Raw genomic sequence first — 17,754 nt, forward strand, 5'->3', positions numbered from 1 at the left:
GGCAAAGCATGGGACTGGAAGCTGCTGGCAGACCTGGACATGAAACTCTGCTTCCCAGCTGCATCAACCAACCTGTGACCAGACCTTGTTTTGTGGTCGGCCTTGCTCAAGCTTGTTTACATCATTGAGCTCACTGTGCCATGGGAGGGTGCAGTGTAGGATGCCTACGATTGGAAGAGGCTGAGGTATGCCGAACTCACAGCAGATCCTCAAAAACAAGGCTGAAAAGTGAAGGTCTGCCCAGTGGAAGTAGGTTGCAGAGGGTTTGTAGCCACCTCAAAATCTAGGCTACTTAGGGAGATAGGAGTGCAAGGGAAGGCCCACCAGCAGGCAGGAAAGGACCTCTCCAGGGTTCCTTAAAAGGGGAGCCAGTGGCTGTGGATGAGGAGAAAGGACTCCACATGGGCCCTCAGGTGAGTCGATGACATCTAGGGAGTGAACCTGGGACTTTGGGATTCACTGCTGAACCCTCTGGAGGTGTCATGGGTTAATCAGCGAAACACCCAAGAAGGAGGGCGCCCACTTGACAAAACGAAGGGTGTCATCACTCATCTGAACACCCTACTGTGTCTCATGGGTGCTTCAAGTATCATCATCAAGTCTATACAGGTTGGCTCAGGGAGGAAGATCCCCCCGCCATGCAGAGTCCTGTGTTTCATAAAACATATTCAAAAAGGAGGGAGAAGAAGTTTAACTTCTGAACTCACGACGACGACGACGACTAATAATAACATCAAAAGACTTCCTGGTCTCAACCTATCAATACACTACTGATTAGTAATTTTATTTCTGATTTTATCACTGAGAATTTATCTATCTATATCCATCCATCTATCCATTGTTTTCCACTTATTCCTATTAAGGGTCGTGGGGGGGGGGGGGCTGGAGCATACTATCCCCGCGTCAATGTGCGAGAGGCGGGGTTCACCCTGGACAGGTCACCAGTCATATATCATAGGTCACCACACATATAGACAGACAACCATTCACACTCACAGTCACACCTACGGTCAATTTAGAGTATCAATCAGCCTCGTCCCCATTTACATGTCTTTGGATGGTGGGAAGAAGCCGGATTACCAGAGAGAACCCCCACAGGCACGGGGAGAACATGCAGACTCACACAGAAAGATCCCGTGCCCGAGCCGGGACTCAAACCCAGAACCTTCTTGCTGTGAGGCAGCAGAACTAACTACTGCACCACCATGCAACCCCTCTATCTATTGCCAAAACTGGAAATGAATGGATGAAGCCAGAATCCAAGATTGTAACTTCAAATACATCTAAATTCAATAAATCTTTATTATCTCTGGATGACAATTCTAGTTTATCTTTGAATAAAAGCACACAAAGGACAGACACACAGACATCTGACCATTACCAACACACAACAGCAGGACTTAAATACAGGAACAGTGAAAACCGATACATAGGAACCAAGCATAAGTAGATGTGTGATGATGAAGAGAGCAGACATCAGAATGATTAGAGTGATAAACATATGAGTATACTGTATGTACTACTGTACGTGAAACTATACTTCTAACTTTACATCTGTTATACTGCATCAAGTTCCTACCAGATTTTACTTTGTTTAAAAAACTTAGAAAACTTCATAAAACATGCAGACAAATAAGATGTTTATAAATGGCACATTTCAGAAGAGCCTGACAACCAGAGTGAACAAATTGTTCAGCTTCTTCCAGTTCAGTTCATTCATGAATCACTGAGTCCATTGAGTAAGTCGAGAAAATTATTACACAACTGTTGACAATGTGCACCATGACCATCTTTTATAAGCTGCCAGTGTCTGTATGCAAAGTGAGTCTCTCTCCAATCATAAATAAGTTGATGTCATGATGTCAGTTGCAGGAGAGGAAGAGGAGTTCCACCTTCAGGAGCAACCATGTTGTGTGTCGCTCTGCTGCTGCTGCTGGCTGCTGGATCCTGTGAGTCTCAGTGAGGCAGAGACACTGACAGTAGGATTCCAGCTCACTGACTCTTAGTCCACTGATTCAACATGTTTTCCTCCACAGGTGTCAAGTGTGAAAGTTTGGACCAGCCAGCCTCTGTGACTGTGCAGCAGGGTCAACGTCTGACGATCACCTGCAGGGTCTCCTATTCTATCAGTAGCTGGTACACAGCTTGGATCAGACAGCCAGCAGGGAAAGGACTGGAGTGGATTGGAAGTAAATCTAATGATTATGAGTTCTACTAACAGTTTTGGCCTGAGCTTGCACCAATATTCTACAAAATGTTCACTGAAATACAGGAAACCTCGACCCTTCTGCCCGACATGAACTGTGCAATTATTAGCCTCTCCTTAAACTGGACAAAGACCCAGCACTTCCATCAAGCTATCGTCCAATATCACTCATAAATGCAGATATTAAAGTCATCTGCAAGGCGCTTGCTAGAAGGCTCGAAAAAGTAACACCTCACATAATACATCCTGACCAGACCGGGTTTATTAAAGGATGGCACTCTACCAACAACACACGTAGACTTATCAACCTGATAGACTTCTGTAACAGTCATAGCAAGGATGCCATAATTGTCTCCCTTGATGCAGAAAAAGCATTCGATAGGGTAAATTGGAATTTTCTCCTCACCACATTACAAAAGTTTGGGTTTGGAGAAAACTTTGTAAACTGGATCAAAACATTTTACCGCACTCCCAGTGCTTGTGTCAGAACAAATGATCAAACTTCTCCAAGCTTCTCTCTCCAAAGAGGAACGAGACAGGTTTGTCCACTTTCCCCTTCCCTTTTTGCTATATTCATAGAGCCACTCACTGCTGCAGTCCGGCAAAACAAAAACATCAAGGGAATTGACACGAAAAATGTGAACCATAAGATAAGCCTTTATGCTGATGATGTATTACTTTTCCTACGGAATGCACAATCATCTCTCCCTGAAACGATAGCACTCATTGATAAATTCTCAACCATTTCTGACTGCTCAATTGATTGGAGCAAGTCAACTGTTCTTCCCATCAACTCAGGTTTCCAGAGTACGCTCGCCGCACCACTACGGCCAGGAAACATTAAATACCTGGGCATCAACATCTTTGCCAAACTGTCTGACTTGACACGGCTAAATCATACCGCCCTAATTAAAGAAATAGAGGACGACCTCACCCGGTGGCGCACACTACCCATATCACTTATGGGTAAGAATGAAGAAGAGATAAGATGAAGATGAAGAAGATGAAGAAGAGCAACAGTGAAAATGATGATCTTGCCAAAAATCAACTATGTTTTCTCGATGGTTCCGACCCAGCCTCCCCGGACTTGTTTCAAAACACTCAACTCTAACATCTCCAAATTTCTCTGGAAAGCTAAACCACCACGTATAAGCTTAAAGACTTTACAAAAGAGTAAAGACTATGGTGGCTTGGAACTACCAAATTTTTATAATTACTACTTGGCCAATAGATTGCAATACATACTAAAATGGTTAAAGCCAAACTCATTAGACCAAGCATGGCTCGATATTGAACAAACATTCTGCAAAGAAATCCAAATCTCTGATCTCCCTTTTATCAGCCCTGTTATCAAGCATCACAGCTGCTTTAAGTACATTAGCATCAGCAACACCCTCATAGCCTGGTGGGAATTTTTCAAAAGCAATGGGCTCTCTAACACCCCTTGCAGGCTCACGCCTATCTGGAACAATCCTGACATCCTGCAAAATAAAAAAAACAATACATTTTGCTGCATGGGCCAATAAAGGGATTAAAAATCTAGAGCATATCTTCCAAGACAAAGAATTCATAGAATTTAACCAAATTACAGCAAATTATGGTATTAACAAAAACAAATTTCTGGAATATCTTCAGCTCAAATCTATAATACAGGCACGGTTTGACCTTACCCAGTTAGACTTAGAGCTTCCACGTAGAATAACAGATTTTTTACAAATTTCACCCCCTAAGCTACTGTCTAAAATTAACTCAATAGTTTCAACAACAGGACTTATAATGTCTATTCCTTCCTCCAAATGGGAGAAAGATCTGTCGATCAACCCACACCCTAACTTTTGGAAACAAATCTGCTCCAACACATTTAGAATGATTCGCAGTGGTAACCTACAATTAATAAATTACAAGGTTCTCCACAGAACACACTACACAGGACAAAGGATGTTCCAGATGGGCCTCACACAAACAAACATTTGTCCATATTGTGCGACTGGCTCACCAGACTGCTATCTGCATGCTATATGGCTTTGTACACCTGTTAACAATTTTTGGCAGGGGGTTTGTAAAGACCTATCACGGTGGTTAGGGTACCCCATCCCCATCTCCCCCTCACTTTGTCTGCTAGGTGACCTCACTAATGTTAATATGGAAGTAAACAAATCCTGCATGCTTCTCACTGCTCTAAGCATAGCAAAGAAGGCCATCCTGATTAATTGGAAATCCAAGAACAACCTAAGCATTACTCAATATAGAAACCTTTTATTAGTCCGCATTTCCATGGAGAGGATGTCTGCTTGGGAGGAAAGTGGATCGTCAGAGTTCGAACAAATCTGGTCCCCGATAATTAAATCCATCACATAGTTTTGATGGGGGGGAGGCTTAGGCTCTGGTCCATCAACACACACACTAAATAATCCATAAACACTTGTATACATCAAGTTAAATGCAAGCACACTAACTCTAACATGATCAAGTAGTCATTATTCTGTCAGTTTCAGTTTTGTTGTAGTCCAGCCCACAGCTGGAAGTAAGTCCTCTTCATCCTGGACTGCATCAAACAGGGTTTTTGTACGAGGCTTTTTCATTGTGTCTGGCTGGGTATCACAGTGATACATGTCCATACAAAAACCTGGAGAGAGAAAAATGACATCTTCAACATTTGTGGTCAACTAGCGAGGGCGAAGCACAGAGTCGTCATGACGACGGTAAAGGTTAGTATTGTGTTTATCCTTTTAAATAAGCAGATTGGTGTTTGAAGTTACTTTTTAATTCATATTCTACATGAGCGAATGCTGCCCTCTGAAAACAGAATCATGTTGAAGTGCTTCAGAATGAACATCAAACAACAGCCGGCTTGGTGATGGAAGAGTAACGTTCTGTCCTAGACTGAGGGTCTGTCCACTCTTCTGTTTCTGTCCTTCATTTCAGAAACTTTAAGGCATTTTATCAACGTGTTGGATTTTTGTTCAGCCACTAACTGGAGCCGCAGCGCGGTGCTACTTCGACTACTGGGGCCAGGGAACTGAAGTTACTGTATCTTCAGGTGAGTCACTTTTCAACACAATATTTGTATCAAGAGTTCATTTTTCTATTTTGGATGTGATTTCTGATTGTAGAAAAAGTTGTAATCTGTTTTTTTAAATGAATAGAAAACTGAGCAGACCAGATGTTTTCAGTGCAGCTTTTTCTTAGAGAGCATTTAAAAGAGATGTTTTTTCTTTACATGTCACTGTTGCTGCTGGATTGTAACTGAATCTGTAAAATTTTATTGAAAATAATACCTCATCTTATTATGTCAGTAATAGAGTTTAAGACACGGTCCAGCAATTTATCAACACTTGTGACTGGTAAGGAGACTTCATCTGAACGTACGAAAACCTCGTGATGTTGGTGGGGTTCATTTGTTTTACAGTAAATTGAATACTGTTTATTCTCTGTGCTGCAGGACATATTACACTGAATAGAATAGAATAGAACAAACCTGAATGATCCCAGAGGGAAATTTTGACGACAATAAAGCACTCAATAAATTCAGCTCTTTTAAAAAAAATGGTACTGGACGAATACTTTAACAAAATAAAATAACTGTGTGTAATAATAAAAGATTTGTAATTTCAACACACTTTTATTAGGTTTTAATTTTACATTCCAAAAAAATAAAAATACAAGTTAATACATGCTAAATACAACAAATAATTAAAATGTAAAAAACAGATCTGAGGCATAACACCGTGACATATCAAATAATACTTATCGTATTGCCGCTCTGTTAATTTTTCCAAATTCAACAAAACAAAACAGTTTGTGGGAGCAAATTCCAGTCATCAAATGTGAGTCACAAAATCATTCTGACCAACAGCTGCTGATGCTTTGACATGTATTTTTATCTCTAAAATGTTCAAACTCTTCCCCAGAAACTGTTCGATCACCCACTTTGTTCCCTTTGATGTCCTGCAACTCGGAGCCTGGAGGTTCCATCACTCTGGGCTGTCTGGCTCGGGACTTCTCTCCAAAGAGTCTGACTTTCCAGTGGACCGATGCCAGTGGGACTCAAGTGGGTCATAGACAATATCTCGTGGGTCAAAGTGGTTCCTACACAGGAGTCAGTGTGCTCCGAGTCTCAGCCTCCGACCAGAAGTTGTTGCCTTATAATTGTTCTGTGACTCATCCTGGAGGATCCAAGCAGGTAGAATGTATGTGTTTTTAATTAAAACCTCATCATCGGTTGAAGCATCACATTTGAATTTCCAGCAGAAAAGAACGTTTAATAATCAGTTTTATGTGTTTGTTCCTGATCAGTTAGAAAATCTCCTCCAAAGGTGACTTTGGTTTCAGTGCCGAGTGAAGACTCTCAGGTCCTGATGTGTCAGACCGAGGAATTTTTCCCTGGAATGATTTCCACCAAATGGAAAAAGAATGATGCAGAGGTCAACAAATACACCGAATGGCCACCGAAAAAGATGGGAAACCTTTATTCAGCTGTCAGCGTCTTAAAGGTTGAGAAAACAGACTGGGACGAGGAAGACGTTTACGCCTGTGAGGTGACACATCTGGGAACAACATATACAAAGAAGGCCTACAAAGAAGAAGGTACAAGTTATTGGCTTTATGTGGAAATATCAGCCAACAGTAAACTGGAGGTTGGTGCTGAAACAAACTAAAGTTTTCAGTTGTTGATTCTGAGCCCTCTGCTCCTCCTCCTCATGCAGCTCGTGTCACAGTGACTCTGAAGCCTCCAACCGCTAAAAGCATTTTCAGCAACAACCAGGCTGAGTTGGACTGTACCATCGGTGGACCGGACTCTACCACTGTATCTCAAACTAATATCAGTTGGCAGATTGATGGAAGATCTGTATCCAGCAACATTACATCAGTACGTGAGGACAATCAGCTCAAAAAAACCAGCAGACTGACCCTTAGTCGCTCTGAGTTGGAGAATCTTGAGAAAGTTCGCTGTTCTGCAGAAGGTCTGACGCCAGTTACTCAAGATCTCACCTTCAACAAAGGAGGTATGTTGTGCTTCAGTAATCTAATCCACTGCCAGTTCACACACAAACAAGTCAGAGTTCAAATGTCAAAGCCTGCTTGGTAAACCAAATGTTTCTTTCAGACGGGACAGACCCAAAAGTGACTGTCCACATCCTCCCAGAGGAGGACATCAGCCGAGGAGACAAGGTGACCCTGGTGTGTCTGGTCTCCAGTCCTGTGCTGCAGGACTACTACATAGCCTGGTTAGTCACGGCTGGAGGGGATTCTGGGAGCTACACCGATGGAGTCACCTTCCCCCCTCAGAAGACCCAACCCGGCTACTTAGTTACCAGTGTTTACACCACCACCAAGGAAAAGTGGAGCCAGCACCACACATTCAGCTGCAACGTCTGGCCAGCCGGGGGGAATAAGTCTACCAAGTCCAGAGATGTTTCTAGTGTCCTGGGTAACTCGCTTGAATGTTGAATAGATGTGATTCAGCTTTAAGTGGGACATTTTGTGCCAACCTGCTCTTCTGTTTCTTTGTTCTGCCATGGAAACTCCTGTGATGTCACCAGTCTTTGTGATTGTAAAACAAAACAAAATATAAAAGTTTGGTGTTGTTTGTCATGATGTGTCAAACCGGTGGAGTGACAGCATCGTCTTTGTCACATGTCTAGCAGCTTTCAATCACTGTGTCAACTATTTCAAATAAATGTTGCATGGAAATACCTTTGTTACATCTTCATGTATGACTTCAGCAACCAACTTAATTGGAAATCTGTTTATTTGCCATCCTCCCCAGAGTCTGACTAGAAGATACAGAGATACTGCTAGTTAGCTTAGCACAACTTGTGGTAGTGGGTGGGAATTGTTAGCATGCCAGTGTCCAAATGCATCTCATAGATAAGTAGCTGGTTTGTCCTGAGGTAATCACCCTCATCCTCTCTGACAAAGTCGGCCATCATTACCAGCAGCAACCGCTCTTCCGGTCGTCAACATTCAGTTTGTTGCCAGAAGAGACAACAAGGTTTTTGCAGTGCTGCGTCCAGTCAAGAAAATAGTTCAGACTGTGAGTGCGGTTCTAAAATTCCAACACCTCATGATGTGAAACTGTTGTTTCTTCATGAATGTCATGCACAACCCCGATTGTATGAATGCAGTCAGACTGTAGGTTGAAAAAAGTGTATTTAATGACTTGTGATTCGTTTCCATCCACTACCATTCGTCGTGCTAAGCTAACCAGAGATCAGCAGGTCTGTGGGTCTCAGCTGCCTCATGCTCACACTCAGAGGAGAGACTCTCCTCTTGACCGGCTCTGGGAAGGAGGGACAATAAACTTAGTTCCTACAAACTTGCAAAGGACCAGCTGTAGAGGGGTAAAGCTGATGAGAGGTCATCACATGACTGGAGATCATCGTGAATTATTCCTAATGCCATGTTTTAACAGGGTGTGGTGTTGTAGCTTTGTTCATGTGCACATACTTTGCATTCTTGGATTTTCCTGCAGAGTCACAGATGAGTTTTGATCTGAGCTGCACGATCGAGGACGACGAGTTCAGCAGCCTGTGGTCCACAGCCTCCTCCTTCATATTCCTCTTCATGTTCTCCATCATCTACAGCACCATATTCAGTCTGCTCAAGGTGAACGCATCCCTCTGTTATCATGCCTTGTGAATGGAGAACAGATTATTCTCTCCCTGTAAATCCTTTCAAAAATCATCAATTAATTAAAAAGATAAACGAGAAAACAGAAGAGAAAGAATCATCCAGTAAAAACTGAATATCTGTGGATTTGAACTGAAGATTTAACCTCTGAACAAAATGTTTCTGATCATTTATTTTTCAGATGAAGAGAGAATAGATGGTTTTGATGGCTGCACATCAGAAACAACAACAGGTCCTGATTTGTATTTTGAAGTTTTATTTCAAGTCAAGTCCCATAACCCTTCATACACTGACTGACTTACTGTATTTTACCTGAATAAATTATCCTTGAATATCACGACGAACCAAAAAAGAAGATGTTTTGTGGTTTGTTTGAAATCATTTTTTCTGACATGCAAAAATAAAAACAAGTACTGATTTTTGTGTGAAGAATTTTGCTGTTTCTTTTACGGAAATATTAAAAGAGTTCTTGATGACTTTATCAGTTTTAGTGTCGTTAACGTGTTGAGGAAGTGTTGGTTCAACCTGACCTTTGCATCTTGATCAGAAATGACATCGCAGGAAAACTGTTAGTTTTAATTCTTCCTCTTCTTCTGATTTGATGCGTTCATGTTTCAGTTCACAAAAAGCATCTCATCAGTCACATTTAAGTTCTTTGTTAATTTGCGTCATACGACTGAAATGTTGATTTTTTTTATTGGACAAAGAAACATAAAAAAGGGTCCGAATATTTGTGGATAGGTTGAATCGCCAAATTTAGATTCATATTGAGGATTGTGACAATAAATAAAGAATAAACACCCATTTCAAATATGACACTTGCAGGAGACATTCAGAGGGTGTCTGTGAGGGAGGATTCTCCCCGGTTCAAAGGCTAAGAACATGAACAACAGGCAGCGCACTGGAAATGTCTTTAATCTGTTGAAGGTTTTCAGTTTCCTGGGGTTTCTAAACATCTCATCTTTAGAAAGTCACTTCTCTTTCTCTGCACCTCTGGGAGCCCACCTGGAGCTGTGAAAACATCCAGAAACTGTCAGTAGCACAAATAAACTTCCTTCACACGACAGCAACATCATGGCTGCATACAGGAGCCGGTATCAGGTGTGAAGCAGCTCATAAACACTGCACACACACACACCCCCACACACACACACACACAGGCAGCGCAAAAATAGCAACCTTGAAACAAAAATGAAGGCAGTTGGAAGAATTGTTCTTTATTTCCTGGGGGGGGGGGGGGGGGTTCCTCGAACTACAACAAAGGTTCTATTTGGTTCTATTTGTTTTAGCTCAAAGTGTTGGTGGATTACTGAGCACACAGCCGGATAAAGAAGACGTGCAAAAACTAGAACTTTGCCCTCTTTCCCGTTTTACACTTTACATTTCCTGACTTATTTTTGCCTTCGTGTGAATTTTAGTGTTCCGTTCATGAGTTTTTCCTGTTAGTTCTGCCTCATGTTTCTCCATCAAGTGTTGATCAGAGCTCATGCTTTTATTTCAGTCTGTCAGAGTTGAAATCGCCCTCAAAACCCAAAACAGCTCTTAGTGAGGGACAACTGTGATAATTTCCATCATTTAGCTGTCGTCTCTGTCAGATTTGTATCTCAGGTGAAGTTCCTTTGAGTTCATTGAATCAAGCTGGAATCAGAACAGCAACAACAGCTTCTGAGCTGTTTCTCACATCCTGAGTGTTGTTCTTTTGAGTTAAAATTTCATGAAATATTTCAGGAGTGCTCAAACATCCTGGAGCTGAGAACTTCCTGTCAGGCAGCAGATAGTGAAGCATCTTTTCGGTGATTGAAGTTTGAATGTTTGAGCCGTGGGAGGTGAAAATCTGCCTGCTTGCAGCGCCATCTTAAGGTTTCTATGTGCACTCCTTCTTCCACTCTGAGTCAAGCACTTCCCAGAGCCTCCACAGGCCTTTTCAACCCATAGAGGTCAGTGCAGCAAAGCTTTTAACCCTGTGAGGGGAGCAGGTTGTCTCTCAGGCTGAACATCAGTGCTGGGATCTGTCCTTCCAGATCACCAGGAGAAACACCAATGACCCTGATGCTAAAATACCCACTGAGTCCTTCTGACCACTGGTTAGTTTGGCAGCATGAATGTTGGTGGTCTTGGTTTGTCTTGGTCCTCCTCAACCTCTCTTCCAAAGAGGCCCATGATTAATACTAGCAGTCGCTCTTCTAGTATTCAACAAAGGTTGAGTTCTGTTGACTGAAAGCACTGCCTGTCCTGTCAGGAAAGTGGTTTCAGCTCAGTGATTTCATGTCAACTGTGAGGCAGAAGCCTTGTTCATCATTGTGCTAAGCTCACTAGCAGTCAGCTGGTCTCTGAGGGAGTCAGCTCCTGAATGCAGCACCGAGGTGAGAAGGGTCTCTGTCTTCCTGTCTGGCTCTGGACAGAATGGACCACAATATTCTACGAAAACGTTGGCGTGTCCCTTTTGACTGAGTCGATGTTTAACGCACCATGAATGTATAAAACATCTCGTTGCTGTTATCCTGATATTATTGATTTACCACTGACAATGAAACCTCTGAGAAACTCTAAATTTAGCAACATCTGTAAGAGTCAGACATGAAGGAATGTACAAGAGTTAAAGAAACAGCTGCCTTCATTAAAACATGAAGCTGAACTGACTATAAATTACATTTTGATATCAAGTCATGTCTCAACTAAGATATGGAATTGTTTGGGAGCCCCACTGTGACAACAGGTATTGACATATTTCAGAGCTGTTGCATTGAATGTGCAGTATTTTTTATTGGTGGTTTTGATGATATTATGCTAAACTGATATTTTCATATTTCATAATTATTACATATTTTAATTTAGTTAAATGAATGATTTAATTATCAAATGGGTTCATTAATATTTTAACAAAATTAATTCTGAAACCAGTCACTAGACTAGAAATCCAGTGTGTAGAAGAGCCATGATCCTCCCTGATATTTGATGATGCTGCAGTATTGGAACAGGAATCCACAAACATTGGTCATTAATGTATTTGCACATACCTGGGAGGTGAGAATTTGATCTTTTTTCAGTATCATTAATCCTTTTTTATATTTCTTCTTCTTTTCAGATGAAATGAAACAAGGTGAACTGTTTCTAAAAACATTTTTCACGTTTCTCAAAATCTCATTGTGTCATGTAAGTAATCACAACTGTCTTTTTTCCATCTTAATCACAAATGCTTCACATCTTTCTGAAAATAAACATTTAAATGAAGATATTTGATTTTGTCAATTCTTCTCTTGATGTGTATGAAATGTTATTCATATTTTGACTGAATGCTTTGTGAAATTAATTGTTCTTCTTCTTCAATAAACACATCCTTCAGAAGGGTTCATCATGTCTCCACCACCTGGAATCAACAGACCAACACAAATTGCAAATACTTTGTTGGTTCTGGAATCTGTTACTACTTGATTGGTGAACCAAAGCCTTCAGCAGAGTCTTGAGAAGCCTTGTAACTGCATGTGATGAGATATGAAACTCTTCTGAGATATTTAAATGTGCACTGTGCTGCTCCTGCTGGCATCAGCCCGTCTTGCACCTGCTGTCCGTGATGCACCGTTGCTCTTTGCTGGTTTCACTTCTGGTTTTGGTGCTTTTTGGAGATCTTGGTGTTATGCAAAGCTTCCACTTGCTGCTTGCTCTGATCACCCTGCAACATGTGTGTGACAAACTTCCAGCCTGACCTCCACCTGACTCTCACACACCAGACATTGTAACGGTCCAACGCTGCCATCTAGCGTAAATACAAAGGTATTACATGTAGAACTGTGACGTCATTCTGAAGGTATGTGGAACTCAAGCGCTCCAATCAGCTCATCTAACATTCAAAAATGGGCCACATAAAGAAAAATAATCATCTCCTCTCTTCCTCAGTTCCACAGATTGTCTCTCCAAACATCACATTATACCCAGTCTGGGAGGGTCATTTGGGGAAGTCAGCAGTCAGACTTATCTGCACCCTAAGCGGCTTCTTTCCAGACACACTGAGTGTCGAGTGGCAACAGGACAACCAGAACTCAGACGTGCGGAAAACTCAGAGAAAGATGCAAAGTGTGGAGGAGGCCAAAACCTTCACTCTGAGCAGTGAGATTGAGCCACAAATGACAGCCTGGACCAGCGGCTCTGAGTTTACATGCAAGTCCACTCACAGCAACACTGAGTTGAAGAAATCAATCAGTGTTTGTGAAAGTAAGTTTGTGTGGCTGCTGCCTCCCAATGCAGCAGGAACACATCATCATTGATACATCAGGACTGCTTCACATTAAAGTGATACTTCACCCAAAAAGTAATTGCCTCTCATGTACTCTCAAATAGGAGTATTGAGTTCATGAAGGTATTTTCTCCCTCCCACGTGACCTCTTCTTGGCTCCAGGATGCAGCTTGAACTGACCATGTACATTTAGCTTGAAGCTAATGGTGACTGGAGGCTAACAGCCGCAAAAACTGACCAAGAATGTCAGTTTACAAACTCTTAAGTGCATTATTCAGTATAATCCAGGTCTTCTTAATCCAGCTGTATGCTTCATGATCCCCAAACAACTCAGTTGTGAAGCACTAGCAAACACAAGGAAGTTGATTGGACTGAATGTGCTAGCACGCCTCTCTCAGTGCTAAAACAATAAGAGTTTGTTTTTACCTCTCATCAAAGTGTTTGTGTATTTCTGAGCATGCAGCTGGATAAAGAAGATGTGGATTGAACCGGACGATGAACCTGAGCTCCTCAATGAACATTTTTAGGACAGTTCTGCTGTTGTTAGCTGTCAGTCACCATAAGCCTCAATCTGAATGTACCTGGCTGGGGCTTTCTGCTTTCTGGAGTCAAAAAAGTGATGCAGGAAGGAGACAAAACATCATATTTCTGAGTACATGAAAGGCAAAATACAGATTTTGGGGGAAGTATTGCTTTACAATGCATGTTGGAATCTTTCTTTTTCTTCTGTTTTGGGCAGCAGCACAGGCAAGCACTCCTCCTTCCATTCAGGTGGAGCTTCCAAGCTTCAAGACTGCCATGATGGGAGAGACTAATGTGGTCGCAACATGTTCAGTCCACACTGTATTTGATGCCACTGTTACCTGGCTGATGGATGATAAACTCCTGTCCAATAACCAAGTGACCCAGTTGACAAACCCTCACCTTATAATCAGCAATCTGACCGTTTCCTCCAGTCAGTGGAGAAAACTGAAGCTTCTAAAATGTAAAGCTGAACATCGCTGTTTCTCAGGGACTGTTGAGAAGGAAGTAAATGTTCCAGGTACGCTGACTTGACAAAATAAAACTCTGGTGTGTTTATGAGTAAAAGACCTTAAAATCAGATCTGTGTTCCATGTTGGGATCATCCAGGACCTGCAGTTACAGCTCCATCAGTGGAGATCAGGAGATCTCTCCCAGTTCTCCTGAAGGGAGGCAGCGCTGTGCTTGAGTGTGATGTCACACAACTCGTCTCCGTTGACCTCTACATCACCTTTCAGGCCAATGGAGTTGATATTTCTGACAAACAGTTTGTGGATCTTCCTGAAGCTCCGGGCCTCCATTCAATCAGTCGACGCTTCCCTGTGTCTCCGAGCGACTGGAAGAAGGACACGAGTTTCACCTGCACTGTGAACCAAGGCTTCTCCCACAGCTTCCAGTCCAACTCTACTGGCAATGTCTTTGGTAGGAGGACTTGTGCTCCTCCACCTTAACAACAGCTGATTTGATGTCTCTGTTTATGCTTTATTTTTGTGGAATAACACCCACTGGTGTCTCTGTCCCCCAGTGGACCCAGAAGTGGAGCTCCTTCTGGTCCCCAGTGAAGACTCAGGACTACAGGGACTCGTATGCTCTGGATGGGGCTTTGACCCTCAAATTACATGGTTTCATGAGTCTCAGCAAAGACCTCCCTCAAGTACTCACATCAGCATGGCTGCAGACGGTCGAGTGGCAGTGACCAGCCAACTCAACGTTCCTCAAACGGAGTGGAGAACAGGGGAGGTCTTCACTTGTGTCGTCTCTGACAGCTCCCTGAATCAGAGTGTCAGAAAGAACGTCAGCCTCTGCTCAGGTAAACAAGATCCCATCATCATGTTCACGTTGAACACATTGGATTTCCATCCCAGCTGAGTCATGCAACAGTTGAATTCCAACAGAGTCCAGCTGGAATGGCATTTTGTTGTCTAATGGTACGTTCCAGTTGACCTCAGAAATCAGAGAGTTCACATCCTGCAGAGTCGTGATCAGCAGGTGTTGCACGCACCAACAATTTGTTTCTTTTCTGACTTTTCTCCACTTTCACTGAACAACTGTTACATCAGTCCCAGTTCAGACCTCTTGCTGAAGTAAAAGGAGCGCTGCACGCTGTGTCAGGTTCTCAATGAAACAGGATCATCATGTGCACCGGTCCCACATCCCACTTTCCTCAACCTGAATTAATTTGAGCCTCTGATCCTGTAACTGTGGTATTTTGGAGAAAGAAAACAGGGTTGGAGGTGATGAACAACCAAAGACACACCATTTCTGCTGGCTGGCAACCAAAAGCATCTTATCTGCTAGACATGTATACTCAGACATGTCTTCAGACGGACGTATTTTCTCCTCATCATTATTACTTGATGGTTGTTGCATTTCTGATGTCATGTTCTTTTTCTTAGCTATTCCACTATCAAGCCAGATAGTTGGTGTTTATGTCCAAGGGCCTCAACTCCAGGAGTCTCAGGACAAGAGGCAGTTGACCATCACCTGTCTTCTGGTTGGTCCTCATCTTCACCATTTCTCCGTCTCCTGGGAAGTGGAAGGGAAGAAATATTCACTTAATTTCCATACGGAGAAACCTGTGAGTCACAAGAACGGCACGGAGACCCTACGGAGCTTCCTGACTGTGTCAGCAGAAGACTGGCACGCACATAAAAAAGTGTCTTGTAAAGGAACGCAGAAATGTTCCGCCCGGAGCTTTGAGGACTCGATAATCAAGAGCAAAGGTATTTTACTTCACATAGTTGGAGAAGGCAAGATTGCATCAGAAAGTCATTATTCTAAAACAACATTGAAGACAGACGTTAAAGCATCGTGTTGTCTTCTTTTTTTCTCAAGACTTCTATCAACCCACAGTGAAAATAATCCCACCTACTGTCTCTGAGCTGTCCGCGTCACACGTCCTCACACTGGTTTGTCTAGTTTCTGGATTTTCCCCAGCGGACATCATAGTGTACTGGGAGAAGGACGGCCTCAGACTCCCATCAAGCACCTTCACCAACAGCCCTGCATGGAACGATGCAGGCAGCAGGACCTTTTCAATGAGCAGCAGACTCAATACATCACACACTGAGGAGCAGAGCTCCAGCTACTCTTGCCTGGTCAGGCATGAATCGTCTGAAACCCCCTTCAGAAGCTCTATCAAGGATGTGTTTGGTGAGCACACGCTTTTCTTTGAGCATTCAGCTTTTCTACCCTGCAAATATTCTCATTTTCCCTCCAGCCACAGTGACCCCCGCGAAACCTTCGGCCATCTTGCTGCAGGGCTCTGGTGAACTTGTGTGCCTGGTGTCTGGCTTCAGTCCTGCATCCATTAACATCACTTGGTTTCTTGATGACACCACGGAGCTTTTGGACTTCAACACCAGTGAACCGAACAGAGGCCCAGACGGAAAGTTCAGCACCCACAGCCGTCTTCATCCGTCCCAAGTCAGCTGGTTATCCGGGGCGGTCCACACCTGCAGGGTGACCCATGAAACCACCACCCTGTCCCTGAACATATCAAAACCAGGTGCCAGTGGGTCCACTGATCTGATCTTGCACAATCGTGGTTGTGTTTCACACCCGTGTGTCACTGTGTTCACTGCATGTATATTAACTCCCTTGATCTCAGATTTGGAGGAAATTTGGTAGAAAGACAGACAATCTGTCAATGAATAAGTGATCATCTTTCAGAGAGGATCTGGATCAAATTGTAGATCCTGGATCCTGAAGACTGTTCTGGATCACTGGTAGGGTGCAGCTATTAGTTTTCTGGACATGTCAAAGACAGTTTCCCATCGTATCCTGGGGTCTGTCTGAAAAGGTGGGAAGAAGAATGGCCTTGACTGTCTTTTGGATTTGTGACCCAGAAGATCTGTTTTTGCTTTCATGGTCAACATCTCCAAAAGACTTAGAGGGAGAAGTACTAAGCTCCCAGAGGCGGTAGGGATCCTGTTCAGGATCAGCGAGTCATAAGATGGAGAAACAGAAAAATCAGTCATGAATTTGTGTCCATGAAGCCTCCTTGGTGGAAGTCTGCACTCTCAGAGGGATTTCTATTTTTCTATCAATGTTCCTCAGCAGTCTCCTCTGCTCTGCTACAAAGCAGTGACCAAATGAACATGAAAATCTCTCTGTTCTAATTCTTTCACAGAGGTCTTGCAGGATTGTGACTTCATCGATGACATCACTCACGCCGTCATCAACCAAGACATAGATGTGGAGAGCTGGTATATGTCCCTCACCTTCCTCGTCCTCTTCCTCATCTCTGTCCTCTATAGTGTCTCAGCTACACTCATCAGGGTGAGTGTGAGTTTTGCTACTCTGAGGTCTTCTTCCAGTGGAGTATTTCACATCTCTTCACTTCAGCAACTTGACCTGATCCCTTCTTTATGTTTCTACTCTGAGCAAAACTGTCACCAGATCCTGATGGTGGTTTTTTCCTTTTAGATCAAATGATGACGACTGCAGGAGAACTCCCATTTTCTAGGCCTGTAGACTCTCTTGGCTTTGTGTGACTGAATGTTTGACCTAAAGACTCAAACACCAATGTAAAATAAACTTTTCATTTTTGTTTTGAGAAATAAAGATTCAGAAGAACAGAATTTGTCTCCTTTTGTCTCACTGATCACCATCAAACTCATGAAGACATTGACTGAATCCAGTATAGAGGACATTTAGTCCA

The 17,754-nt window shown here is 42.8% G+C and overlaps 2 gene segments (V, D, J or C); both read left to right on the plus strand.

Annotated features, from left to right (window-relative positions):
* The first annotated feature begins 4,748 nt into the window (after window positions 1-4,748).
* Window positions 4,749-9,172, plus strand: LOC147245167 (immunoglobulin heavy constant mu-like). The segment is given in 8 exon segments: window positions 4,749-4,914; window positions 5,132-5,246; window positions 6,118-6,396; window positions 6,503-6,793; window positions 6,913-7,212; window positions 7,314-7,637; window positions 8,682-8,815; window positions 9,021-9,172. Coding segments are annotated over 6 exon segments (1,311 nt in total).
* Window positions 9,173-13,052: 3,880 nt separating this feature from the next.
* On the plus strand, window positions 13,053-17,519 carry LOC147245168 (Ig heavy chain C region, membrane-bound form-like). The segment is given in 7 exon segments: window positions 13,053-14,112; window positions 14,202-14,513; window positions 14,617-14,901; window positions 15,488-15,814; window positions 15,927-16,244; window positions 16,312-16,599; window positions 17,224-17,519. Coding segments are annotated over 7 exon segments (2,169 nt in total).
* The last annotated feature ends 235 nt before the right edge of the window (window positions 17,520-17,754 follow it).

The sequence above is a fragment of the Aulostomus chinensis genome, chromosome 18, assembly GCF_037954235.1.
Source record: "Aulostomus chinensis isolate RoL2024-O1b breed Wild chromosome 18, RoL_Achi_v1.0, whole genome shotgun sequence".
NCBI lineage: Eukaryota > Metazoa > Chordata > Actinopteri > Syngnathiformes > Aulostomidae > Aulostomus > Aulostomus chinensis.